Genomic DNA, 27,551 nt, shown 5'->3' with positions numbered 1-27,551 from the left:
AAGGAGAAGGTTCTGTTGAAGCAGTTAATCACTATGGATTGACCATTTGTCCCTGGATAAAGAGCATATTCTTTTTACTCTTCCTGTCAGAGCAACATTGTAATAAATCAGAATGAATAAGAAAAAAAATAAAAAACCAACCAACCCCCCCCGAAAAAACTGAACACAAAAACACACACCCACCCACTTCAGAGTATGAAAAAAACATCTAAACTGTTAAAATTAAACAAACTGCACGAAGAGTTTATGCATCATTTTAATTTAATCCAAGAGAAAGGAGAGTTTTGTAGTTAAAGCCCTGGACTAGAACTTTGGAGATCTGGGTTCAGTTCCCCACATCTGTCCCTGGTCAGTCACTGACTCTCTGCCCTCATTTCCCCACCTGTACAATGGGAATAAAATGCTCTGTTTTATCTATTTAGATTATAAGATATTTAGGGCAGGGGCTCTCTCTTATTATATGTATGTATGGTGTCTAGTACATGGGGCCATGCGCCCAATGGGGACCTCTATGTACTATCACTGTATAAATAATATATGCAATTAATGTTTGTGATGATATTTTACTTCAGCACCACTAAAGTAAAAGTCAAGCTTTTGGGCTTTGTAATTATGTTTAGGAAAAATGAAATGAAATCACACACACCACTGCAGTATCCAACTCAGAACAGTTTGCTTCTTTCATTAGACCAGGGGTCCCCAACGTGGTGCCCGCGGGTGCCATGGCGCCCGCCGGGGTGTCTAAGCATGCCCACGTACTGGCCGGCAGAGAAACATCAGCTGAAATGCTGCCGAAAATCTGCCGATTTTCGGCAGCAACGCCTATTGACATTGCCGCTTGTCAGCAGCATTTTGGTGGATGCTCGTCCGCCACCACGGTCCTCGGTGGCTCGTCATCTGGCACCCACCAGACAGAAAAGGTTGGGGACCACTGCATTAGACAAAAAGGGGACAAGTTCTATTTAGAATACATTCACAAAAAATCTTTCACCTAAATGGCTTCCTTGCCCTTCACTTGAACTTTTTCAGGCTAATTACTCTGTTATCCAAGTACCGTTGGAAAAATGTCTTTGCTGAGATTCTCTGAGGACTAACTTTGTAATGAGACCATCTGACAGAAAAAAAAAGTCATATCAGTTGATTTAGCTTATTAGTCTAGCACAGGGGTCGGCAACCTTTCAGTAGTGCTGTGCCGAGTCTTCATTTATTCACTCTAATTTAAGGTTTCGCGTGCCAGTAATACATTTTAACCTTTTCAGAAGGGCTCTTTCTATAAGTCTATAATATGTAACTAAACTATTGTTGTATGTAAAGTAAATAAGGTTTCAAAATGTTTAAGAAGCTTCATTTAAATTAAATTAAAATGCAGAGCCCCCGGACTGGTGGCCAGGACCCAGGCAGTGAGAGTGCGACAGAAAATCAGCTCGGCCTGCAGGCCATAGGTTGCCTACCCCTGGTCTAGAAGCTGATAATTCTGGTTTTAACTCAAATCAAATCACAACCTTAAATGAAAATTCTTTGTTCAATGAACATCTTTGAAATGAGAGAGAAGAAATGAATTCAGAATACAGTACTATGCTGGACAATATGTTTCTGATAAAGCAGGGCCTCTTTGTACAATCTAACTACCATTTCTAGGGTCACATTGCAGCCACCAGCAATTGTCATTCTTCTCAGTAGCTTCTCAAGTACTGAGAGGACTAGGGTCACTGTACAAAGGCATTATACCTCCACTTCTGTTAGAGGGCATGCCACGACTAATACTTAAATGATTGCCTTGAAAACTAAACTATAAAACAAATGTATTTCTGGGTTGTCACAACATTGCAGAGCTGACTGGGCATTTCCGTAGACAGCTACTTTCTTCCCATTTGTAGTTTTTGGCAATAAAGCCAATTGGAGAGGATTACACAGCTGCTATACGTGCTGTATCCATTCAGATAAACAGTTCAGTCCCTAGACCAGCCACTCTGGCACCCTTTATGTGCTTTAAATATACACACAAACAAAATGTATTGCAGTCAGTTTAACAACACATACCAAGCTACATTATAAGGTACACTTAACTTTTGTATTATTAGGTAAGGGTTACTTTTGTGAGAGAGAAGTCCATGTAAAATTTCGTCAGCTATGAAACTGGAATGATAGTTATAGTTACAAAAACTGTTTCTCCTTTCAGTGAATTTAAATGGTAGCATTAGGAGAGAGACAGTTTGAAGTCTGAGGTTGTATTTGGGGCATCCTAACATAGAAACTGGAACACATACTTAGTGCAGCTCTACTTTATTATTATTAGTAGTAGTATCACAGTAGCAACTTAGAGGCCCCAGTCAAGATAGGGGCTTCATTGTGTGGGGGCAGTATAGACACAAAGGGAGATAGAGTCTCTGCCTAAAAGAGTTTATAATTTAAATAGATGAGACCAAGGGAGGAAGAGTTAGCAGAGGCATAAAGACGGGAAGTTACTGCCCCAAGGTCACAAACAAGGTCAATGGCTGAGCCAGGAATAGAACACCAAGGTCTTCTAACTCTCTGTTCAGCGCTCTATGCAATAGGCCATGCTGCCTTCCTGTGGCTCAAACTGCTACAGTTAAGAATGCAGTGTAACAACCCCCTCCCCATCCTTCAGATTCAAGGATCAAAATTAGCTACCTCATTGAAGATATAAACTACATATCAATTTGAAGTATACCATCTTTTTGTGCATGCAAAGTCTGGGGGGAAAACGCATTTCAATTTTCAGGTTTTATAAAAGCAAGAAAACAGGACAGATGAACTCTGACTCAGTTTTAAAATTAAAAAAACTTAATTTTTCACACTGATAGTAAGGCAAGAAACAGTAAGTTCCTTCTTCTGCTGTTTTTTTTTTAAAGGTTACTAAAAATGGGCAATACGATTATAACTGAAATTTTTATGAGTACTTTAAACATTCAGATTTAATTATGCACAGATAACACTTATCTGAGTCAATGAAATAAACAAAACTATGAACTATACATTTTCTAAGGTTTGCCATAAAGAGAATGGATCCTATCTTTTCCAAATAGTGCACTTTAGCAGATTATCTAGTTGACTGATCATGGTAACCCAACTAGAGTACCTCTTGCAATAATCTCAAAAGTGGTTGCTAGTTTATTATTTATTAGTAGAATTTACAACATTTTTCATATATGGTTAGGTTATAAACAAGTTTGGAAGGATTACATTTCTATCAGCAAATGTCAATAAACATTGATTTCACTGTGCACACAAACGTATGAAAATATATTTTCATCAATAATAATCAAAGTGAACAGATAGGCAATGTAAGAAAAATGCTGCTTGAGAACTTCTGAGAGTTTAATTTAAGGATATGTACTTTGTATATTTTAATATGTGATGTTGAAAATTTGCATTTTAAATGGTTATAAAGCTTTATCTTTTTGAATCTCAGCTATCATTAAATGATTATCTGACCTTCCCAATAATTTCCTGCAACTGTAAAAATTTAAATTGATAAAAACAGAAAAAAATGCTTAAAAATAGTCAATGTTATCCATCATAATTATAAAAAATAAAATTCTGCCAAGCCTAGAGAAATGTCATATCAATGGACAGTTATTTAAGGAACACTTGTTTTATTATGAAGGTCTGAATGGGTTACTTTAGAAAAACACTTTTAAAGTCAGTCCTAATTATGAAAGTACTGCTCTGAAGGCTGGCCATCATCCGTCTTCCCATTTATACAGACATGTCTGAAACGTTTCACAGAATGAGCAGAAAGCACTTCCAGGTAGCAAAGGGGAGCTTTTTTCACAGCTCCAAAGAGAAAAAGAGAGCAAGCCTCATCCTTGCATTCTAACCTGTCTGTTAAAGAGCTCCCGTGACCCCATCTCCATGGCAGCAGGCTCCTTTAGTTTACTTAATAGTAGCAGTTTTTCCATTGGTGATCAGTGTGCCCTGGAGCTATTGATCTATTGAGCTCCAACTCCCTTGTTACAAATGGTTTGTAGCATTTACAAAATGCAGAAATCTGCTGAAAAAAGGAATGATTTTGGAAGATAGGATGGGTGCCATGTCTTCTGCCCCAATACAGGAGAAGTAGACTGCAGTGTTGCCAACTCTTGTGATTTTATCTTGAGTTTCATGGTATTTGGTGTTTTTCCTGCGTCTCTCAGCTTTCATTTCTAGTATTTATGATTGCTGAGAAATCTTCAAAATGTGAATCCTGTTTTATTTGCTCAAAAAACAGAAAGCAAATAAAAGGACCCCAAATTAGTTATGTTTAAAAATGTAATAATTTATAAGTCAAATTTCACGATTTTTTGGAGACCCTAATGATTTTTCAGTAGTTGGTATTAGCATTACTGAGGCCATGTGTATACTCCAGACCAGGCCTGCACAACTCATAAAGTGACGAGGGCCACATTACTCCAAAGAAAACAGCTGAGGGCCGAAACCCTCCCCTGTCGGCCCAGTGGAAACACTCTGCCCCAGCACCGCCCAGCCCTGCAGAAACAAACCCTCCTTTCCCAGTGCCGCCCCACCAAAACAGCTGTGGGCCAAAAAGGAAGGTTGGGAGTGGGGAGGTGATACTTGATTTTAAATCAACCAGGGGCTCCCAGCTGAAGAGCTGGCTGGGAGCCCTCAGGGTCAAATTAAAGGGCCCGGGGCTCCGGCGGCTGCGGGAACCCGGAGCTTTGTGGGGCTGGGGCAGGGATTTAAAGGGCCCAGAGCTCCTGCTGCTGAGAGGAGCCCGAGCCTTTTAAATCCCAGCCCCAGCGCATCCGCTGGAGCCACGGCTGGGATTCAAAGGGCTCAGGGCTCCCCACGGCTGTGGGCAGCCCAGAGCCTCTGAATCCCGTCTGCAGCTGGCACGGCCGGCTTTAGGAAGTGCGGGGCCCAATTCGAACATTTTCAGCGGGGCCCCGGCAGGGATGACTGAAAAAAAAAAAATGTAAAAAAAAAAAAAAAAGCCTTTCATTTCTTAGCAACCGGTTCCCTATAAAAGGTTCTGCCACAGTATGTATTTTCTGTACCAATAGGGTTACCATACGTCCGTATTTTCCTCCTGGATGGCGATTTAAGATCCAAAAAGCCTGACATGTCTGGGAAAGTACAGATGTATGTTAACCCTACCTAAAGTTCTTTTTTAAAAAGATGTGTCTGAACTGGAAATGAGCTTGGCCACTCCCTGAGGGTGTGCTAGGGTGCACGTGTGGGTCCCAGCTGCTCCCTGCCCACTTCATTGAAGCAGGTGTGCAGAGTTACTTCCCTGGGAACTACAGGGCACCAGTGGACATGGGGCTCGCTGGAGGTGGGGGGGAGGTGGCTGGAGGTAGGGTCTGGCTGCAGGCTGGGCAAGGGGTGTGGGGCAGGCTGGAGACGGCGTGTGGGATGGGCGGGCTGGCTGGCTTCAGACACGGCCACGGGGGGGTGCGGCATGGGTTGGCAGGGCTGGAGACAAAGGAGTGCAGGACTGGCTGGCTTCAGGCAGGGGGGTGCGGCAGGGGTTGGCTGGAGACAGGGAAGGGGGTGCAGGGCTGGCTGGAGACAGGGGTTGGTGCAGGACTGAAGGCAAGGCAGGGGGTGAGGGGCTGCCTGGAGACGGGCTGGCTGCAGACAGGAACTGATGCAGGCAGCGCAGGACGTGCAGCAGGGGTTGGCTGCGGGCAACTGGTGCAGGTACAGGGGGTACAGCTCATCCTGTATGGTGAGTGCCCTCTCCTCCTGCCTCCCCCACCAGAGTAGCACTAGCAGCCCGTGGCTCAGGAGCTATTTAAAGGACCTGGGGCTCCCCTGCTTCCACTGCCCCAGCCCTGTAAATAGCTGCAGGAGCCCTGGGGAAGTGGTGGGGCTCTGGGGGCTATTTAAAGGACCAGGGCAGCAAAGGCATCTGGAGACCCCCCCCCGCTACCCCAGGGCTCTGGGGGCTATTTAAAGAGCCCGCGGCTCCCCTGCTTCTACTGCCCCAGCCCTGTAAATAGCCAAGGGAGCCCTGTGGAAGCGGTGTGGCTTCAGCAGCTATTTAAGGACCAGGGCGGCAGAGGCAGCTGGAGCCCCGGCCCTTTATATAGCCCCCAGAGCCCATTGCTACCCCAGGACTCTGGGGGTATTTAAAGGGCCCGGGGCTCCCCTTCTTCTACCGCCCCAGCCCTTTAAATAGCCACGGGAACCCTGGGGAAGTGGTGGGGCTCCGTTGGCTATTTAAAGGGCCGGGGCGGTAGAAGCGACGGGAACCCCGGACTTTTTAAATAGCCCCCAGAGCCCCACAGCCCTACCCCAGGGCTCCAGCAGTGGAGCTCTGGTGGCAATTTAAAGGGCCTGGGAGCCACAGGCCTTTTAAATTGCCCCCTGGGGAAGCTGGGCCACCCCGCTACAGCACACTAGCTTTTGCCAGTACACCGTACTGGGGCTTGGGCATGTGGCCCTCTTAGGGGCGGGCTGATTCAGGGGAATTGGTTGAATTGGCTTAAAGCCGGCCCTGGTGGCTGAGATTTAAAGGGCTCTGGGCTCTCTGCGGCTGCGGGCAGCCCAGAGCCCTTTGAATCCCGGCTGCAGCTGAGATTTAAAGAGCTCTGAGGTCGCGGCTGCCTGCAGCTCAGAGCCTTTTGAATCGCGGCCGCGGCTGAGATTTAAAGAGCTCTGAGCTCCCCGTCACTGCGAGCAGCCCAGAGCCCTTTGAATCGCGGCTGTGGCTGGGATTTAAAGGACTCTGGGCTCCCCGTGGCGGTGGGCAGCGCAGAGCCTTTTGAATCCCGGCTGCGGCTGAGATTTAAAGAGCTCTGAACTCCCCGCTGCCGCGGGCAGCCCAGAGCCCTATGAATCCCGGCCGCGGCTGAGATTTAAATGGCTGTGGGCTCCCCACCGGTGCGGGCAGCTCAGAGCCTTTTGAATCCCTGCCGCGGCTGAGATTTAAAGAGCTCTGAGCTCCCCACCACTGCGGGCAGCTCAGAGCCTTTTGAATCCCGCCGCGGGCCGCACAGTGAGCCTTTGCGGGCCGCACGCGGCCCGCAGGCCGTATGTTGTGCAGACCTGCTCCAGACCTTCGCTGATCTAGGTGTATCAGCCATGGGCGTGAAGAAGAGTAAGCCCTGATTGACATACCTGTGGCAGCAAAAGTCTCTAAAATGGCCTGAAACAGCAAGTACTTTAGGTCCCCTCTTTCTTTTCCCAAGGAAATCAGGTGGCTGTTGGCATGTCATTGATCTACAGACAGCTCTTTACTGAAAGAACTGCTTTCAAAATGGAGAGCTGGCAGCCTACAAGCTGACCAACTCCCTAAGAGGTCTGCAAAGGAAGAGGCCTTTACTGAGAAATATCACTCTCTCCGCTTCTTTCTGTGGAAGTGCAGCTAGTCAAATTTAATACAATTTTAATATGGAGGAGCATCCTGATCTTTCAGCACGCGTATACAGCTGCCAAATTTTGTGCAGCTCCATATGACATTAATGCACAGATATCATACAGAAAGCGTGGAGTAGGGCAGGAGTGAAATGTTGAGGAAGAGGGATCTGAATACAGGATTTGAGGACTGAATGGTTCCAGGGAGGGAAGGCTGAAAACTGAAGGTCCAATCACATTTCTGAAGTGATGCTAAACATGTTTTAGTTCAGTTAACACATGGAATTAAAACAGTTTTCAGCCACAGTTCAAGCTGTAAAAGTTGTCAGCAAAAGGTAAATATCCTAGTGCAGACAGAGCCATACTATCCAAATTCATCTAAGCGGATCTTGTCGCATGAATTGTGTCCCAGGCCCTTCCTGAAATACCTGTTTTTGAGTGAATTCCAGGACTTCTAAGAAAATCAAATCTAATTGATCATATCAGTTTTCTATCTGTGTATAAAGCCCAAGAATGTCTGACCTTTCAGTCAACAGAAATAGGTATATATCCAAAATGATGCTAGTCTGCAAAACCGAATGACTCCCATGGGCAATTTTCTGTGTAGGGAGTATTATATTACATAGAGATTCAGTTTCAATGTTTTGGAGTCCAGAAATTTATCAACTTTTAAAAGAACATCAGAAATAAGTCTGAGGTGGTGATATTTAACATTACTACCATGTTAATATTAGTATTATGGTAGCATCTATGTAACAAAAAGGCAAATTCTGATCTGAAGAGCTCACAATAGACTCATTCATCAAGATGAAGAAAACATGCAAGAAGCTGACATCAGCTTAATTTTCGGATTGTTACTCTATACAAAGTGCACCTTAATAATTAGCAGTGGGAAGGGATAGCTCAGTGGTTTGAGCATTGGCCTGCTAAACCCAGGGTTGTGAGTTCAATCCTTGAGGGGGCCACTTAGGGATCTGGGGCAGAAATCCATACTTGGTCCTGCTAGTGAAGGCAGGGGGCTGGACTCAATGACCTTTCAAGGTCCCTTCCAGTTCTAGGAGATATATATATAAAAATAATATAACTGGAGATATACCTATGTAATGGTAAACCAAAATGCTTTATTACTTAAGATCCTAAATCATTAAGATGGTACATGGGTATAGTTAAATTGCAAGGAAATACATTATAACAAAATATTTTATTTACTTATCAGGGCCTCAGTTAAGGTTGTGTTTCTTTGATGCACGTTGATGACATCATAGCGGTCTCAAGTATTTTAAACAAACGTGCAAGTTCTGATATTTTTCATGGCAAATTTGCAGGAGAAAAAAAAGAGAGCCCTAAGACACTCGTCTTGGGAGATGAGTTAAAAACACATTTGCAATTTACTTTTAACTTGTATTTATTCATAATGTTAACAATACACACATATTCCCTTGAATATTTCACTGATCTTAAGAAGTGTTTGGCATTACTTACAAAAATAATTTCAATCACTTTAAATGGTGCTGTAATGAAGATTACCAACATACCAATGCCAATATGCCTGAACTGGATAGGCGATCTGCAGTGGTGAAAGGGTCCATGCCTATTGAGTCAATACTAGTAGAGAGGGCAGTGGTTTGTGTAATACTTATCAGCTGGGAACTGGAAGGGGGCCACTACACTGCCTCAGGTGGTAATAACTTTTGGTCACCACTGACCTGGTATGGATTCAGATTGATAACCTAGAAGTGAAAGGATTCATATTTCATTACCATATGACATTCAATTTCACTGCAATCAATAATTCTTCCAATGTAAGAGATTCCATATATAAAAGCACAGTTCATTAACCTTCCCAGGAGGGTTATCATCATATTATTTACAATATGATCTAAAACTGTTTAATAAACATCTAGCATTTTTCTTCTTGGAATTGTGAATTCTGTTAATTAAAAAAATCTAATTTTATGGATCATCATCTCAAGAATTTAGAAAGTAGCAGCAGCAGTTGATATAGGTCAAACAAGATCTGTGTAGTGAGATGTGTATAAATGAATTGCTTTTTGCTGTCTCAGGTTTTAAGATAAAACTGTGCTACTGATCCACCACTCTAGGATTCTTTTGGCAGCATAATATACAGTCATGCTTAGAATTTTGAATTTATTTTTTAAACAGCCTCCGCAGGGATTTAACATCTAAACTGTATAGGGTCTCTCTCTTTATTAAGTGTATTTTAAGGCTCTGATGAAACCTAAAGCACATTGCAAAAAGGAATTTGACCATAGAAATCACACGTGACTATAGCAGTCTTAACGTTGACATTCCTCCTCCCGCCCCTCCACACACACAATCACAGCCCATGTTTAGGGAAGCCATCCTTCCTTTCTAGCTTGCGGAAATCCAATCATTTATGGCTTGTAGTTTGATTCTAAACCCTGGATTGCTGATCACAGAAGGATTAAAACTTGACCTCTAGGTTAAAGGGTTTGATTATTTGGGTTGTTTTGTTGCTCCGTGCAACCAAACAGAGCTATTTAAACAAAACAAAGATCGTTCTCATATGATATTTTTCTAAAATAAAGATTCACATACAACTAGTGATTTATAGTCAGTATTTTTGTTTTGAAAGAACACATTGTAACGAATAAGCAAATTAAAATTATTTAAAATGTAGCATACTATGATCACACAAAACCAAATGCTTTAGGATGCTATCCAGTCTCATATCAGCATTCTTCACTGAACCGAATGTATCTTCACTTAGTCACAGTTCCCAGAAGACTGGCTTCCATTTGAGAAGAGACAATAGGCGATCTTTAACCCTTCAGTTCCCAGAACTATGCTGGGAAAACATTCTCAGAGACACAACGATGCTATTTATTAAATTACTAATATGACAGGCTAAAGGCTTCAGAAAACTATTTAAATACATTTTTAGAAGGGAATAGACTGGAATAATTATTTTAAACTGCTAATTGGATTAAAAATCTTCAAACTCAAAAATCATTTTTTAACTCTGTACTATGTGTATTATACTGGTATTTTGGTTTACTTCCCTTCATGCTATAATTCTATTTTATGCATACTGATATATGTGTTTAACAGTAATCTTCAAGCAGGACCAAGCCCTAGAAGTGGAATCTGTAACGTAGGTGTGTGTGTGATAATACTGTCCATTGTTAGGAAAGTGAAGTAATGTCAGTGTAAACGCCTAAATTCTGACTTTGCCCTATGGAAAGGTAATACATTAGTCTTTGTTAGCAATTATCTTCTCATCTTCACCTCTGATTATTAGCATTGTGGCAGTGCCCAGAGGGCCCAACCAAGATTGGGGCTCTACACTGTGCTACAAACACATGGCACGGTCTCTGTCCCAAAGAGCTTGCAATCAATTAATCCATATTTTGATTATTTATCAAAATAGCAAACCATAATGTAAACAATGAAAAGAGAGCATTTGAAAATGACCATTACATTTTAATGCATCTACTGTGATAAATAGGCAATTACGGACAGTGAATATAGAAGTCTTAAAAATATTAAAAGCTAATTTCTCTTCAAATATAACTATGAAGGTACTAAAACAGCTACTTCATACAAGTAATTTAAATCAAGTACTCTCATTTATACTTGTAACAGAGTACATGTTGATGCATTATACAACGTAAAATGCAGCTGATACATAAAGGCTCAAATGAATACATATTACTGAACGTAAAGTATCAATGAATGGAAGTGTCAGAGAAAATAAATCAGTTATCTGTTCCTTTTCCACTTAGTTCATCTAAATATTTTACTGTATTAGTGAGCATTGTATAGTAGACAAGAACTTAGGCACTGACACACAAAGTTAACATTCAAAAATATTGTTTACCATTATTTTATGCACCTGTTATTTGTTCCATAATTCGCTTCCCAAAATTGTTTCCCATTTTTTAAAAAGCTCTTCATTTAAAGGAGTACCTTTATCCATATAGGCATACATGTCAGGACAGATTATACCTGTATAATTCACATTTTACAAGCCAACTAAGCATTATTTCCTACACTGCTCATCAGATTTACAACAAACCCCACTACTAACAATACTGTAAAAGCCGAAGAGAGATAACCTGCTGCACTGAAAAAGGCAGGCCTTTCTCTCCCCAACGAATGCCTATCACCATAACAGAGCTTTAATTCTTACCTGATACGAACAGTTTTCCTGGTGTACCATCTCAGTGCATCATACAGAGAGCAGACACCAAAGCCAGGAATGTTTACACAAGCTGCACAGTTAAAATTTACAGCATCTGAAGGAGAAAAGAACGCCCTTGTAAGGCGAGAAGCTTCCTGCAGATTAAAATGGATGCTGTTTCTGCTGTTTCAACCTGCGCAATGGCACTGCCTTTGCTAGAGTAGTGTAGCAGTGCTGTTCTCCTCAGGGAACTAGCAATGAGGTCTAACAACATGTAGCTGAGACTGTGATGGGGGAGGGGGTTCACTCATCACTAGCACAATCGGCCAATTATATTATAGACACAAAGAAAAGGATCAGTCTGAGGCTTGTGTGACCTTCTGGTGCTTTCTGAAGGCAGTTAACTGATGTGGAAACATTCTAGCCTTCATTAAAGGGGAAAAAAAAAAGGGGGGGGGACAAATCAATACTTCAATTGAGTATTTCTGACCTTCGGCATCACCCTCCCTCCTGATAGCCATTCTTCGATTACCGCTTAGAAGTTTTAATGATGCTTACAAACAGAGAATCATAACTGTATTTCAGAAATATAAATAATTGCCTTGGTAATTTAAAAACGTGAATCTATTTCAATCAAACAACATTTCTTTCTTTGGACAAGACCATATACAGCTGAATAAACCAAACTCAGGTGTACATTCCATCCAAAAAAGAATCGAGATATGTATGTCATCTTCCCAAAATAGATTTAAGATATTGGATCATTAAATAATAGGTAGGAATCCATTCCAGTTATTTTCTTTTCAATGTATCTGAGAAGCATAAAATCTTTTCTTGAAAATATTTTGTCTTACATTTCCTGTGAATTATAATTATAGGATGCTATGGTGTTTACAATATAGAAAGTAAATTCTTTAATGTCCATTTTGAGCTGGAGCTTTGAGCACAGGTATTATCCAATACAGGGAACAGTAAATGCCACACAGTTTGTTTCAAATGAAACAGACATCTGTGTTCTTTGCAACAGCCCCAAACAAAAAATAGGCTATTCTATAACTAAATTTCACTGATGAAAAGAAATCTCAAGATCAGACAAATACCCAGAGGAAACTATACACAGCCACAGTTTGCCTGCATGGCATTTTTAGGAACAACTATGACTTGGTACTTTAGATCTGAACTGGTTTTTTACTTTTGTAATACCCTGTCATCCAATCCTCAGATGTGAGATAATTAGGCCTGAAAATTCTTAGAGGCTGGACAAATATTCCAAAAACAGCAGTGACAATTATTTAAGACTAACTAAACAAACATTAATTTTTGTAAATCTTCTATTGCAGTTTCAGAATAATATTTTGAGATTATACACTGGTTTTACAAATGGCAGTACAGGTCAGGCTGTAATTCTCAACATATAAAAGAAACTAAGTACAAACTTTGTTTTCCATTGATGAACAGTCTTATTATAGAAGACGAGTGAAAGAAGAAATAAAATACTATTTTACAATTTCTCAGAATTTGTGACCTTGGGTTGGGAGTTTTAGCAAGTAGCTCATAGAAAAACGTGAAATTTCAGAGTCACTTTAACCCCTGGGCTGCTCACCTTCAACTTAACACCATGAAAAAAATGTTAGGCGGTCCTGGCACATTAATCTGTAAAACACTCAGATTGTGCCTAGCTCCTGTGTAAGTGCTAGGACACCAGAGCATTTTTTCGCTCTTGTATTCAAGAAAAGTTCCCTCCTAATACCCCTAACCATACAGAAAAAGGCCTAGAGACATCCAACCATCAAGAGAAGAGCACATTCCTATGGTATATCACAGTGGTCATGCTTTCCCCCTGAATGCTGCAGAACTCCAGGAGGGATTGTGCCAATCAGAGACAAATCCCTTCCAGAGCTCAACATAGGGTGGTGCGTCTGCACCAATCCCATACCGGCCAGTGCCTGGAACGCACAATCTAGAGCTCAATGTTAATAGACACCTTCAGCCTCTGCCAATCTTTGCATAGGAATACTAGATGTATCCAGTCCTGCAAAATGTCACCCCGGGATTGTCCCTTTAATAGCGTAGCCAGTGGAGAAGACATGCTGACCTGAAGTCCCCCCATGCTACCCTGGAGGAGACTGCTGCTTGATGTATTATAGACTAGGCTATTGGTAAAAAAATGGTAAAAAGTTAAAATGTACTGAGTAATTTTCATTTTTGCACAATATCCTGTACGGTATGAAAATGCACAAAACTATCTCTGCAATAAAAAACAACTGTATCCTCCTCCTTCCTAAATCTATTATTTCTATAAATTTGAGAATGCCAGTTTCATTATTGAAAAGCTATCAGTGTAACCCTTCTATTTTATATTAGCACTGTTTCCTAGGCCTGTGGAGGCTGAGTTCACAAGTTCAAATGGCTCTGGGAAAACAGGAATCTTGAGTTTTCTTCACAGCCTCTGATTCAGGTGCCAAAAATCTATCCCTGACTCAGGATTTCTCTCTCAAAAAATGGCCTTGCATGATGATCGCTCCACCCCCACTTTTCTCAGCTCTTCATCCTTGCAAGTACATTAAAAAGGCAGAGGGGAATGTGGGTAGATGGATAGTCACCAGAGTTTTCACACAAGTGGGATGGCAAAGAGCTGAAGGCAGAAAAATCCCATAAAACCAATAGTTTTCTCAGTTTCTTCTTTCAGGGGCCGTATCTCAGCAGAAAGGCTGATATGTAGTCGTCATCACCCCCACAACCATGTGAGGAATTCTTCATCTCTACAGCACAGCTTCACAGGAAATAAGGGCTCAGTCAACAACTCTGGATGTCTCAGTGTCCATCCCACCAGGCTACGAATGCTACGTGGCTACAGTTTGTAAGGACTGTGGGACAGGAATAGCTCCAGGCTGCTCCCAGGGGAGAGAACTGAGCAGAAATAAAAACTACCTCACCCTGGAGAAGGAGGTTTCAACTACTCTGCTGCACACGGCAGAGGTATTTGGATGGGGAGGGGGAAACGAGCATCTCTTTCAAAAGTTTTACAACTTTTACAAACAAAACAACAAAAACCAAAACCAACAGGTTGGGCTGGTGGGGGAGGACGGCAAGGAAGTTAGGTTGTTAGAAAGAAGGCTACCCTTCAAGCCCTGAATACTTTATTCCTCTTTTTGGCTGAACTCCAAAATGGAAGACAGGACAACAGATAATTATGACCAGATACGGGCTCCTCCAGCTGGCTGATGTTCACTCTGGTGGAGAAGCCCTTATCATCAGTGTATGTGTGGACTTAATGCTTAGCAAATCTCAACAGAAATTACCCAAGATATTAATTACCACATATGGGACAATCATAATGAAACAATTTCCAAACTCCAGCTCTGGAAAGAGGGTGAAAAGACGGGACTCCTAACCAGGTACACAACAGGTAGTAGAGAGGGGATAAGCCCTCTTAAGGTAGGAAATAGTCTCTGGGGCTATGGAGTCTCAGCAATTTTTGATGAGTGAACATCACCTAAAGTGTTTTGGGTTTTTTTGGGCTGGATCAGACCAGTCATTCACAAACTGCCTTTTAAAAAAAAAAAAGATATAAAAACATTTAAATTTTAATTTTCCATTCTGAAGAAACGTAAAGGGATCTCTCAGCAAGACTTTTTTTCAGAAGCTTCCTTTACAGAGGGCAAAATGTTTGCCCCAAAAGACCAAAAACAAACAAAAACCCCACAACCCCAAAAAAACAAAAAACAAAACTTCTTGCTTAATGCTAAAAGCAGCTTCATGTGTTATATAATCTCGTGATGACATTTTATCATGTGTGTCATAAGAAAGACTCATTAAATTATCCCACTCTTCACACATTACTGGTTTATTTATAGTTGAAGTGACTCAGTGCCATTTCACACAAAGCAGATTTCTGACAAGCATAGCATGAATCTTGTTGGACACAGCTTTGGCGCAGTGAGGTGCGAAGTATACAAAACCGCCCTGTTTAACAGTTTATTCCTTCTATAGGTATTTGTGCGTGAGGGCTGCTTTATGTTTAACTTTTAGTTTGCAGCACAGTATCCCTCCACCTCTTCCAAGAGACTATTCTTAACAGATGTCTGGTTGGCACATAGGTTCCCAATTCTGCAATGAGCTGTGTGGGGACATATGCCTGCATCCATGCAGAATCCTATTAAAATATCAATGAATCTACACGGGCACAGGGGTCTGCCTGTATACAGTTCATTGCAGGATCAGGGCCATAATTACATTATAGTAACAGGCTCCACAGGAATTCCTTAGACCAAGCAAAAGGTCTTTCTTTAAATTGAAAGAATAAAGGAAAGAGTATCTGTCTAGAGGTTAGTGTACTAGGCTATGAGCCAGGGAAACATCTGCACCTGCTCTTTCTTCATCAGTTTGTGATTATCCACCCAGAGGGAAAGTCAGATAGGTAAGTAATAAATAAAGCTGTGGGTGCTTCAAGTGAATGAAAGTTATTTGGATGTCTCCCAAGTGGGTCACTACAAAATGTTCTTTTCTTTAGCAAGGGACACCAAGTAAACATTCCTATTTCTGCACCTACATGATGCCAATTAGAATGCCTAGGAACCTTTGACAGTCCACCAATGGAGGAAAGGGTCTTGAAAATAAATTACATTTCACTGCCCTAAGAACCAGTTTCTGAAAACAGCTTTTGATAACATGAAAGCATCCACGCTGCAGTGTTTTGAAAAAACATACAAGGATGACTATGCTGCTAGCTTAAACATTCCTTGCTGAGAGAAGATACATCTCTCTGGCCAGGAGAAAGCTACTGCATGAACAGAGAGATCTTAGCCTGGCAAACCACTGACTTCTCCATCTCTTCTGACTACTGTTAAATAATGGAATATTTAGTCCACCTGCCCAGCTGGCCTTAGAGAAATGTTGCCCCAACAAATAAAAGGGAAAATGTTGCCTGAATTACAAAATGGTTTTCTATAGTTGAAATAAAATATAAGGGTCTCATATGTCTAGATAGTGCTACCAACTTACAGTGTCAGACAGGGATTGAGGTTGATATGAAAAAGACATTTTATGAAGAAAAGCAGAAACAGTATACAACACTCCTGGGTCTTAATGAAAGACTAGGTCTTAACCAATAAAATCTAGCTCTTATATATAAGGCTTTTCATCAGTAGTTCAAAGCACTTCACAAAAGTGGTTAGTGTCATTATCCCTATTCTACACATGGAAAAACCAGCAGGGAGCGGAAATGACTTTGCCAAGATCACCCAGCAGGACAGAGGCAGAGCCAGGAATAGAACCCAGGGCCTCTTGAGTCCCCGTTTTGTGTTCTGTCCAACTAAGCAGACTTTCTTGGATAAACAGATCACTACTGAGTAGCAGTTAGTTCCCATTTCATGAAAGGAAGATAGAAACAGAATTTTGGTTGACAAAGGGAACACAGGATTCAGGGGATAAATGTAGATCTTCAAAGAGAAATAATCCTCATTCCAAAAACCTAGTTACCAGGGTGGGAACCTGTCAGCGTCCTGTATTCTCACCAAATTGACCCCAAGGTGAAAACCTGGGACTCTCAGTGAGCTAGGGGACAATACTATAGGCAGCCTTCAACACAAAATTGTATGGATTATTAAACGGAGAAAACCACCTCCCTGGACTTGCATCACCATGAGAAACTCCATTGAACATCCACCTACAAATCGGATTTGGGGAACAGAGGAAAGTGTGTCACTGCTTAAAGAAGTCACAATCTGCTCAACTGTCCCCCCTTTCTGAATCCAAGGCTTAACAGAGAGAGGAAAAAATCTTGAGTATCTAGAGTTGATCTTTGACACCAGTCGTGGGAATTGATGAACCAGTGCCACACACTAAGCCTATTGTGAACAGTTTGGGATCATTAGACCAAAGCAAGCTCTGACATACTGAACTGTTTGGAGAATTTTATGGATAAAGGCAAGAGGAAATCAGTTTGAGGGGATTAGCAGTTAAATATAAGAGGGGTGCCCCCGGGTCTACGCATCAATTGCACATTCTCTACTGAGGTGAAGTGATCAGGAGGGTTGCATGGGGAACTAAGAAGCATGAACCTGACAAAACACATCAAAATGTCTGGATGTTAAAATTATGTTATCATCTGTCCATCTATTGAAGGAGGAGCAGCACCTAGGTATTACCATTTGGTGTGTCCCCTGATTCAGGAAATAAATTTTACGTAGCTGTTAGCTTCTAGTCCTGTGCACAGCACAGCTCTCTATTCTTTTATTCCTAAAATGCATCTATTTCTTTAACTGCCATATGTTAAGAGTATTCTTTTAAAGAATGAAGTATTCTGTGCAGCAAGCCACCAGTTAAACTCAAAGAAGCCCTCCTGAATCAATGCCTATGTAAAGGACTAAACTGCTCAGCAGATAGTATTTTATATTTACTCATACTTTGCTATCCAAAATTTGTCATGATTTGTGCTAAACTTGTCAGAAGAGTGCTCTGTTTTAAGTTTACAGAGTGCTAGGTCATTTCTTCATTACTGAATCAGAGGGAAGTGTGCCTCACCAAAATTGCTTCCTACAGCACTTAGTGTTTCTTGAAGATCTTGCATCCAAAAGGTGACCTGGCCTGACCTAACGTAGGCTATGTCTACATTTGCAGAGTTTTTGCATGTCAGTTTCATCGGGAATAGGGAACCGGTAAATGAAAAGCACTGGTTTGTGTTCTCACTCACTTCTACAGGCATCAGATCGTGTTCACGTTTGCAGCACTTCCATTGCCGATGAGAGCAGCGCACTGAAGGCAGCTATCCCACAGTGCAGCTCTCTCCATTTTGAGGATAGGTCTTGTGGGAAGGGGTGAGGGGGTGACTGTGGGGTATCCTGGGTCCCTGCACAATCTCCTCTCCCCAAACACTGATCAGCTTCAGTAGCTCAGCATTGCTCCAAGCAGGGGACAGTTTGCTCTGTGGAGCAGCCATTATCACCTGGCCAGATAAGTGAGCACTTGCCAAGAAAACAGGAAGGGGAGTTTCACAGTTTCGGGGGTTTTACAGGGAATGGGGCGGACGTCCGTTTACCTGGCTTCAAAGCAGCAGAGCTGCTAGCCAGAGTGGTCATGTAGGCATTGTGGGATATTCTCTGGAAACTAAAAGCTGTGTAAACAGGAAGAATGTGTCTTCCCTTGTACATCACTGCAAAAGTATCACCGGTAAGAACTGAACACCTTTCATGGAGGTGGTTTTCTGTTTGCGGTGAATCTTCTGAGTTTCACCACAAAAAGTCACTGGCAAGTATAGACGCTCCTGCAGTTTTTGCACAAAAGAGAGACTTTTTCCGCTTTAAATGGCAAGTGTAGACATGCTCCTATCCTGTGAAATCTTATGGGATCACAACACAACGTGGCACACAGATTGCAAAACTCTTTCTGAGCTTAAATTCAATAAGGCTCTTGGAATGTTTTATAGTCCATACCGGCTGACCATTCCTCCCTGTCCCAGAATTCAGGTACGTCTAGGATTTGAAAACCTTCAGGACTTGCATTAAGCAGCTGAAAAGGGAGAGAAGGGAGATAACGTGGCAAAATGAACTTTTTCTCAAAAACAAGGAGTCCGGTGGCACCTTAAAGACTAACAGATTTATTTGGGCATACGCTTTCGTGGGTAAAAAACCCCACTTCTTCATGCATCTGAAGAACTCCTTATTGTTTTTGTGGATGCAGACTAACATGGCTACCCCTCTGATAACTTATTCTATAACCCTTGCCCCCACCCATGCAAAAAACTACACACCAAAAAAAACTTGTACAGTAAACCAAAATACAGTATTATGCACTGTGTCAGACACTAGAGCTGCAGAGCACTCAACTCCCACTACCACAGAACGAGAGTCAGGAAATGCAAAGTTGTAACTCACCTGGAAGCCATAACCTTACTTCTTCAGCATGTGTAATACCCCACCACCCCTCATTATAGTTAATGTACAATGCAGCTGAATTGCAGTAGCTGCAAGAACTTAAAACTGAATTCACATATACTCTATTTTAATTCTTAACCATAACATTGCACTAACACGGATTTTTAAAGAAGTGAATTTCCTTTTGTATTTCTGAGATTTAAAAAGATGAATGACAAAGCAAGGTGCTTGTTTGTGTGTTATTTGAGCATTTATTAGCAACTTGCTCCCTTAACTAAATTCTTGGCCAGAGCTCATCCAAGGTGTTCTTGCCCTAAATATAGTAAGAGTAACTCTCTTTTCTGCCCACGGTCACTCTCACAATACACTGTCACTAAATATTTTGATACTTTATGTTGCTTTTTAGGGGGTGTTTGTCTTCATCATTTCTGTAATGTATTTTCAAGAAACAATGAAAAATACATGCACAATTACTGAAAATTAATAGTAATTTGCTCATGATTTCCTTGGAGTTATGTACTTAGCTGTATTTTAGGTTAAGCTACACATTTTTCAGGGTTACTGCATCTGGCAAAAAAAAAAAAAGGAATGTTTTTTGAAAACTGAGCAATGCTAGCAATCTGTTATGACAACATATTTGCTTAAAAACGAGTCTTTCCTCAAATTACTATAATATATAGAATATTTGAGATTAATTTCTTATTTAAACAGGATACAACTGAGACGTTTTCCATAATTTTGAATATATCACTCTTCTCTGTAATAAAATAATCCTTTAGAAGCTTAAAAATTCTTAGCACTTCAACGATTTCAACAAAGATTCTTAAAGTGCTTTACAAACTGTAAGCCTTAAAAAATCCTAGGAAACAGTAGGATAGAAACTGTAATGTTTGCTTTATTGGTTTATTTGGGAGGTCTGTCTGCTGTAAATTTTAGGTTAAAACTCTCTCACCAATGCTCTACCACCAGTGCAACTCCACCCTGTGGTAGCAAGAGTGAGATTACTATAGCAGATTGGGAACCAGTTAATTTACCACCACTCCCTTCCCTCTATGCCTTTTCTCATCATGTTAAAGATGAAGTAGGCAGCTGTTCTCTCTTCCTTCCTCACATACTGAGGGTGGAGGAGGGACAGCAGCCCCCCAAACCCTGTCAGCCCTCTCATCCAATGAAAGTTTCAAGAGACTTTTTTCCATCCACAATAAAGATATGACAGGCAATTATGACAATGAAAATATTGTGCAAGTGTACAAGATTTAAAAAAACAAAACGCCCACTCAAAACAAACAACCCCCATCCCACACACACAATATAGGACAAAAGGTATATAAGGATAGCAGGGGTGGCCAACCTGTGGCTCCGGAGCCATATGCGGCTCTTCATAAGTTAATATGCGGCTCCTTGTACAGCCACCGACTCCGGCGTAGGAGCTACAGGTGCCAACTTTCCAATGTGCCGGGGGTGCTCGCAGCTCAACCCCTGGCTCTGCCACTGGCCCCACTCCACTCCTTCCTGACCCCTCCCTTCAGCCTGCAGCGCCCTCGCTCCTCCCCCCACTTTCCCCCAGAGCCTCCTACATGCCACAAAACAGCTGATTGGGAGGTGCAGGGAGGGATGTGGGACGTGCTGATCTGCGGGGCTGCTGGTGGGTGGGAGTGTGGGGGGAGCTGATGGGGGGTTGCTGACGTATTACTGTGGCTCTTTGGCAATGTACATTGATAAATTCTGGCTCCTTCTCAGGCTCAGGTTGGCCACCTCTGATGAAGAGAAAGAATGTATCCATCTAGTCACAGGGGAACAGATAATGCTGCAAGTTCATTTTGATCTAGGCTTGGTCTACACTACAGAGTTAGATCGACACAAGGCAGTTTATGTTGACCTGTGTCAGGGTCTACACTAAGGCCTTGCTCCTGCTGATGTAAGTGCCCTATTACACCAACATAACTCCACTTCCACGAGAGGCGTAGGGCTTAAGCTGGTGTAGTTAGGGTGATGCAGTGTCCCTTACATGGGCTGTTGGCTGCCTGCTGGAGCCCTGAAATTGACAAGACAGCCAGTGCCCCCTCTCCACTCCAAGTTGAGCTGCCACCCAGGCTCCTGACCTGGGCTGCAGCCCAGACTCCCCGCTGAGTGCCCTGCTAACCCCGGGTGCGGATTTCCCCACCGGAGGCAAGGAGCCCCAGCACCTTTCCCACTCCCCCCTGCACCCAGCTGGGAGTTGAGCTCCTAGGGGCAGGGAGCTACATGGAGCTGAGAGCCCTGGCTCTCAGCCCCCTACACTGCCTCTCTTCAATCAGTGGAAGAGCTCCTGGCAAGGACATGCTCCACCGACAGAAGGAGGGCAGCGTGGACATCAGACACTGCAGTAATTACTGTGACGGCTGTAAATCAACCAAACATAGGTTGACCTAAGACTGTGGTGTAGACATGCCCCTAGAAGCACTTACCTGTGGAATGTTAACATACTCTGAAAGGACTTTTTGCATGCATGCATGCATGCATGCATTTCCCCTTATAAAACACTACTGCATGCATGCATTGCTTTGCTTCTTAAGAGTATAGCATACTAGGAAGCAGATTTGGGATGGGAGGTTTGGCATTAAAAAAAAAAAGTGTATACAAAAAGATGTTGACTCTTGATCAGGAAAATGTTCATCCTTAAAAAGGAACATGCAATGGAGTGTTGCACCCCACACTTGCCTGAGAAGCATTAATACAGGTTGAGAAGGGGGCTAATTAACCCAGCACTCCACAGCTGAGGTGAATCAGGTGGCTGAGTAATCCTGTGACTGAGAGAGAGTCCAGCTGAGGAGGAAGAGTTGGGCTGGGACTATAATGACAGGAAATTGGAAGCAGAGAGGGGCTCACTGGGAAAATCTGTGGTCACCCCTGGGAGAAAGGGAGGTATGTCTGGGCTGGAAAACTCAGGGAGCCAAGAAAATAGGACAGGGCTCAGGGAAAAACAGTCATGTTTAAGAGGGAACAGACCTTGACTGCTATCTAGAGGGCTCGTGAGCTGGAACCCAGAGTAGAGGGCAGGCCTGGGTTCCCCTGCCAGCCACTGAGGCAGCGGCACTACTGGGCAGCAAATGGGAAAACTGCCTAGGATTATTGGCGAGCAAAGATTTTGACACCCCAGAAGGGGAAACAATTTGGTGACCTGCGTGGAAAGCCGAGTCAGAGAGGGGCACCAGCAAGTTGTGGAGAGAGAGCGAGAGAGAGAGAGGCCACGGACCCAGAGAGAGAGGCAGAAAATGGTATACAACCACGGGAAGGGGAGCTGACATCAAGCTATTCCCCAGAACCTCCAGGAGGAGATGACATCTTAGCGGTGAGTGGACTACCCCGTCACAGAACAAAATATTGATATGTTGCTACTATTTTATTTGTGACAATACACTTGTGCAGGGCTCTCTTACAGAAGGTAATGAAATTACTTTTGACTTTTTCAACATGTTTCCTTATAAAACACCCATGCATCATAAACATTTGATTTCCACATCCCTGATAAATATGGAGAATGGTACAACAGTCTTTTCAGTTTCATATTACAGTACATTTATGCCTCGTATCTCAAAATGTTTTACAATGAAACACTAAAATGATTCTCCAAGTACTGTACATCTCCAGGGCCTTAAACTGTGGCAGTTACTAACTCTTTCCTGAAATTATACAATGACTTAGCAATACTTGCTGATCTAACAGTGCAAACTACTCCTCCTATTTCTGGTCCTACAATCCACAGGCAGCAGTCTCCGTGGTTAGTTCTGAGATTGCAAAAAATGTGCCTATTGTGCAGTTGCGTTATCTGAGCCAATCAGTAATTACTTACTCTAGTTCATCTGCCAGGTATTACAGAGGATGGTGAAATGACAAGGGAAAACTATGGTTGAATTAGTTTGCAACTTTATTTCTTTGGATCAATAAGAAAAGAGTTATCTGGATAGTTAATATATCAATCAGAAAAAAGGACATAGTAAACACAGGCTTTTTCATGGCTCTATATAGAAATTCAATTTTTTTTTTGGCACTAATGATAACTAAATGGTTCAACCCTCCTGCTCTGCAGCACTATTTCTACTACATTTGGGAGATGATGAAATGTGTCATGGTTTCCATTTCCATTTAGTAAAAGGCAATTTCACCATTTCTGGCGCATTTGTACAAAGGGAGGAGAAAGGAATCTGAAGTTCTATGAAAGCAGGTGTGTTTGTGGATTAGCTGACATATACCACAGTTCATTCAGTCATAGCCTATTATTCTACATCATTTCAACTCAACCAGAATTAAACCTCCTCCATCAGCTTCTCCCTGTAGAACTAATACAAAAAGGCATGAAGTATGAATTAAAACCAAACAGCATTTAAGGTTCGCTGATAGGCTGAGATTTACTGTTTTCAGAACTACTTCATACTAGCTGGGCCCATATTTACTGTATTTTCTTTAGCAGAAAGAGCCAAGTCCAAGAAGTTATAAGACCAAAGTGTCAGATGCACAAGTCTGTACCAATCAGGTGGACTGACCATTCATAACTAGCACAGTAGTTCTGACACATTAAACTCTGGAAGAAGCCACAGAAAGCAGTGGAAAATATTGATTAAAGTAATAGATTTTCCCCCTCAGGATCACACAACACACTCTGTGCAGCTTCCTTTTCCCTAGCAGAGCCTTCTTGAGGAGCTCTGCAGAGGAAGTTAAGAAAACCCTATGACTTTTGATTTTAAGACTGCACAGGATGAATATATCAAAGATAATGAGGCACTCATATTATTGTTATGGAGGCCATGTAGTTGCCTATCACCACAACAGTAAATTAGTCCCATGCAATGAAAGCAGTAATTTTTCCACCTCCTATAATAATTCCAATTACTTTTCGCAGCAGAAGTTATTTTAAAAAGTTGTTTCTAAATTCACATCTGGATGTGTAGAAACACACTGACCGGGGAGAAAAACCTGTCAGAAGGCCCATTTACAACCGCCCACTTACACTGAATGAAAACACACACCATTCTGCAAGGTGTTAAGGTAATAAACCCATCTTTAGCACTAGAAATACTGCTATACCAACTGAACAAAATATTTAACCTCATTAGGTGTCCCTTACCCACTGCGCAGGCCAGCCACTAGAGGGCGACATGATCAGTCACTTACGGTATGTCTACACTGCACTCCATTGGAAACAGGAACAAACTGCAATGAAATGCAGGCATGCGTCCACACTGCGCTGCATAGCTATACGCAGCAATGAAAGATTCTGGCAGTGGAGAGGCAACCAGGAAAGACTGTGGCAGCAGGAAACTGCTGGAGCCCTTTCCTGCTGCTGGAGACATGTAGTACCCTTAAACAGTGAATTATACTAACTTAGTCAAAGCTTTGTTGAATGACTTACAAAACCACCATTATCTTCTCTCAAAGAAAGAACTGAACTGCTGCATTTGCACTATCATGTACTTGAACAAAAACATGTGACAGTACTTACCAATGATTCCTAGAGAAAGTTGATAAGGTAAACACAGGTATCAGAGCTGCAAAATGAATTAAATGGCACCTCACATTTAGCAAATGTGAAATGTAAACTGGGGGGGGGAACAGAAGTGGTGAAGACAAACACCCCCTTAAAAATTATACTGCATGTTTTCAAGTGTCCCCATGTTTCCTCTTCTAAAACTTGAGCTGCACTTATGCTAAAAATCTAAGCTACTATGGTGGTGTCCCACCAGTAGCCAAATCAGGAAGCTGGATACATTATTACCAGTGATATTTAAATGTAGTTGTTTGCGTTTCTGCTTTTCTTCATAGGTTCATTCTTGGAAAGAGGTACACTACCAAAATTGAAAAGATTCTTGTTCTCTAAAGCACTACCTAGGAAGAAATCTTCTCAGTACTTTCCCTGCCAAAGCTGCAGGAACAATTTTTATAGTCAGGGTGCTGAGAGCCCTTACATCAAACTAAACCCTGTACATAATGGAATCCAATTCAAGGTGGCAGCACCCCTAGTTCCAGCACCTATGCTACTTGCTCACAAGAATGGAGTAAGCATGTAGAACAGACAGAGCAGGGCCGGCTCCAGGCACCAGCCGACCAAGCACATGCTTGAGGCAGCACCTTGTAAGGGGCGGCCAATCTTGGGGTGGTGGGGGGCACTTGATTTTTGTTTTTTTTGGTTCAGCAGGGCGGCGCCGAGGGGTTTTTTTATTGTTTTTTGTTTCGGCAGCATGGCGCAGCGCTTGGGAGGGAATGTTTCAGTGGGGAGGCACGGCGCTCCAGGGGGTGTTTCGGTGGGGCGGGGTGGGATGTTTTTGCAGGGTGGGGCGGCGCTTGGGGGCGGAGTTTCAGCAGGGCGGGGCTGGGGGGTGTTACAGCGGGGCGGGGCTAGGGGGTGTGTTACAGCGGGGCGGGGCTCTTTTTTTTGCTTAGGGCAGCAAAAAAGTTAGAGCCGGCCCTGAGACAGAGTGAGCTGCCATACTTGACATGGCAGCATCTTGTTATTTGTTGGTAGTAACAGGGCTCTTTCCAGCTGAGGGGGTAGGATCACAAGACTACTGCAGCCTTCATTTTGTGCTCTTAAGAAAACATTTGAAAACTTAAATAGACAGACAACTTTTTCCTAAATGAAGCACTGTATAATTACACCAGATACTCAAATATTTTAAGCTGGCTCTTGTGTTTCACTTGTGTTTAACATTTTCATTCTTACCATCAAATACACTCAATTGATTCAACATAGTAACAAACCCAGTGCTCTTAATTTGAAGAAATTTTCAGCTGACCAAATCCCCTTCTCTCAGCTCCGTTTGTTTGTGTAAGGGTCTAAATTTACTATGCATTACTGTGAATTTTTCCACATGATCTTTACTGATTTTTTTCTTCTACCAAAAATAGTGCTGGAGGTGGAATCCTAGTTTATTAATGCCAGAATTCCAGAGAGGGTATGTATAAAAGGAATGAAAAGAAGCTTGTATCCCATAAAACAAACCAGTATTATGAATTTTATTAACTTAATTCATTTTCTAATGTCAAGCTACTGCATAAAATGAGCTCACACTAGTTGATTCATAGAATGAAGCCAGACACATAAGTATCATCCTCAGGATCAAGGAAGCTGTAGCATGTAAAGCAATTTTAATCACTAGAGGTCCCTGTGACACAGGAACAAAAATACAATACTTAGGCAGCTGAAGTAAAGTTTTATAAACAGAACTTCAATAAATCTTAACTTTGAAAATCACTGTTTAAAAGTCATTGTATAAAATCTGTACATTTCAAATTATCTTCATGTTAATTAGGCATTTTTATACAAAAAGTAAAAAAGTTTCCTTTCTTTACACCTGATTCTACAGAAACACATTAAAGCTGGAGTCAAAAAACAAAAATCCAGCCTGTAAGAGCTCTCCTTGACTTCAAAAGGACTAATATGCATAAAGTTCAGCATGTTGTGGAAGTGACTCAACAATCAGTGCACCCCTTTGTGGCTGGGCTTGGCAAAACAGGCTCTCCCTCTGGTGCCTGCGGTGAACAGCTACTCCAGCCCTGCAGTGGTGTGCTTCTTCTGACCAGGTCACATTCAGTTCCACCCCTTCCAGAGTAACAGACTCCCTCAAGACAATGGTCCAGTGTCCTTACACAAGGTCTTCAACTCTGGGCCCACAGTTCCTTACACCCTTTGTTTCAAGGCTTTCAATAATCATTACCCTTTGTGTCAGGGGGTTTCGCCTTCTTCATTGCACAGACTGGGAACCCAGGTTCTCCCTCTACTCTAGGTTCCAGTCCATGGATCCTGTAACAAGCCGCTAAGGTCTGCTCCCTCAGGCTTTTTGCTGCTTCCCTGGATTGCTTCCTACCTTGGCCTGCTTTTCCCAGCCCCTTTCCTGGCTATGCTGAGTTTTTTCTGCCCTTTTATAATAAGCAAAACCTCACAGGGTTTTCTCTCTGGAAATCCAGTTCCTGTCCTTTTATTAAGGCTCACTGCATGAGCTCACTTCACCTCTGTGGGTCCTCAATGTCTCTCCTCATCTTTTACCAGCGTTTTCTTTTTGGAGGAGGACCCCAAAATCTCTTCACCTCCTGGGCTTCCTGTTTCCTTTTGGCCTGCAGTCCTTCCTCTTTATTAGCCATGCAGCACCTCCCTATCTGGGTCTCAGTCTTCATGGAGCCTGACATGCTCTTTAGCTGCCACCACGTACTCTGAC

The 27,551-nt window shown here is 42.3% G+C and overlaps 1 protein-coding gene across 3 annotated transcripts in view; it reads right to left on the bottom strand.

The window, feature by feature from the left end:
• Nucleotides 1-27,551, bottom strand: part of SCHIP1 (schwannomin interacting protein 1) — a 390,417-nt gene that overhangs the window by 40,629 nt on the left and 322,237 nt on the right. Inside the window, exon 1 of one of the 3 annotated variants that reach the window (XM_050965957.1) lies at nucleotides 11,498-11,744. The exons of the other annotated variants lie outside the window; for them this stretch is intronic. Within the exon in view, the coding sequence (XP_050821914.1) occupies nucleotides 11,498-11,527 (30 nt within the window). The 5' untranslated portion in view covers nucleotides 11,528-11,744. Of the gene's footprint in view, nucleotides 1-11,497; nucleotides 11,745-27,551 lie in introns of those variants that run through there. 3 annotated transcript variants of the gene reach the window in all.

This window comes from Gopherus flavomarginatus, chromosome 8 (assembly GCF_025201925.1).
Source record: "Gopherus flavomarginatus isolate rGopFla2 chromosome 8, rGopFla2.mat.asm, whole genome shotgun sequence".
Classification (NCBI taxonomy): Eukaryota; Metazoa; Chordata; order Testudines; family Testudinidae; genus Gopherus; species Gopherus flavomarginatus.
The sequence above is the reverse complement of the archived record's forward strand: the minus strand, read 5'-3'. Positions and strand labels throughout refer to the sequence as shown.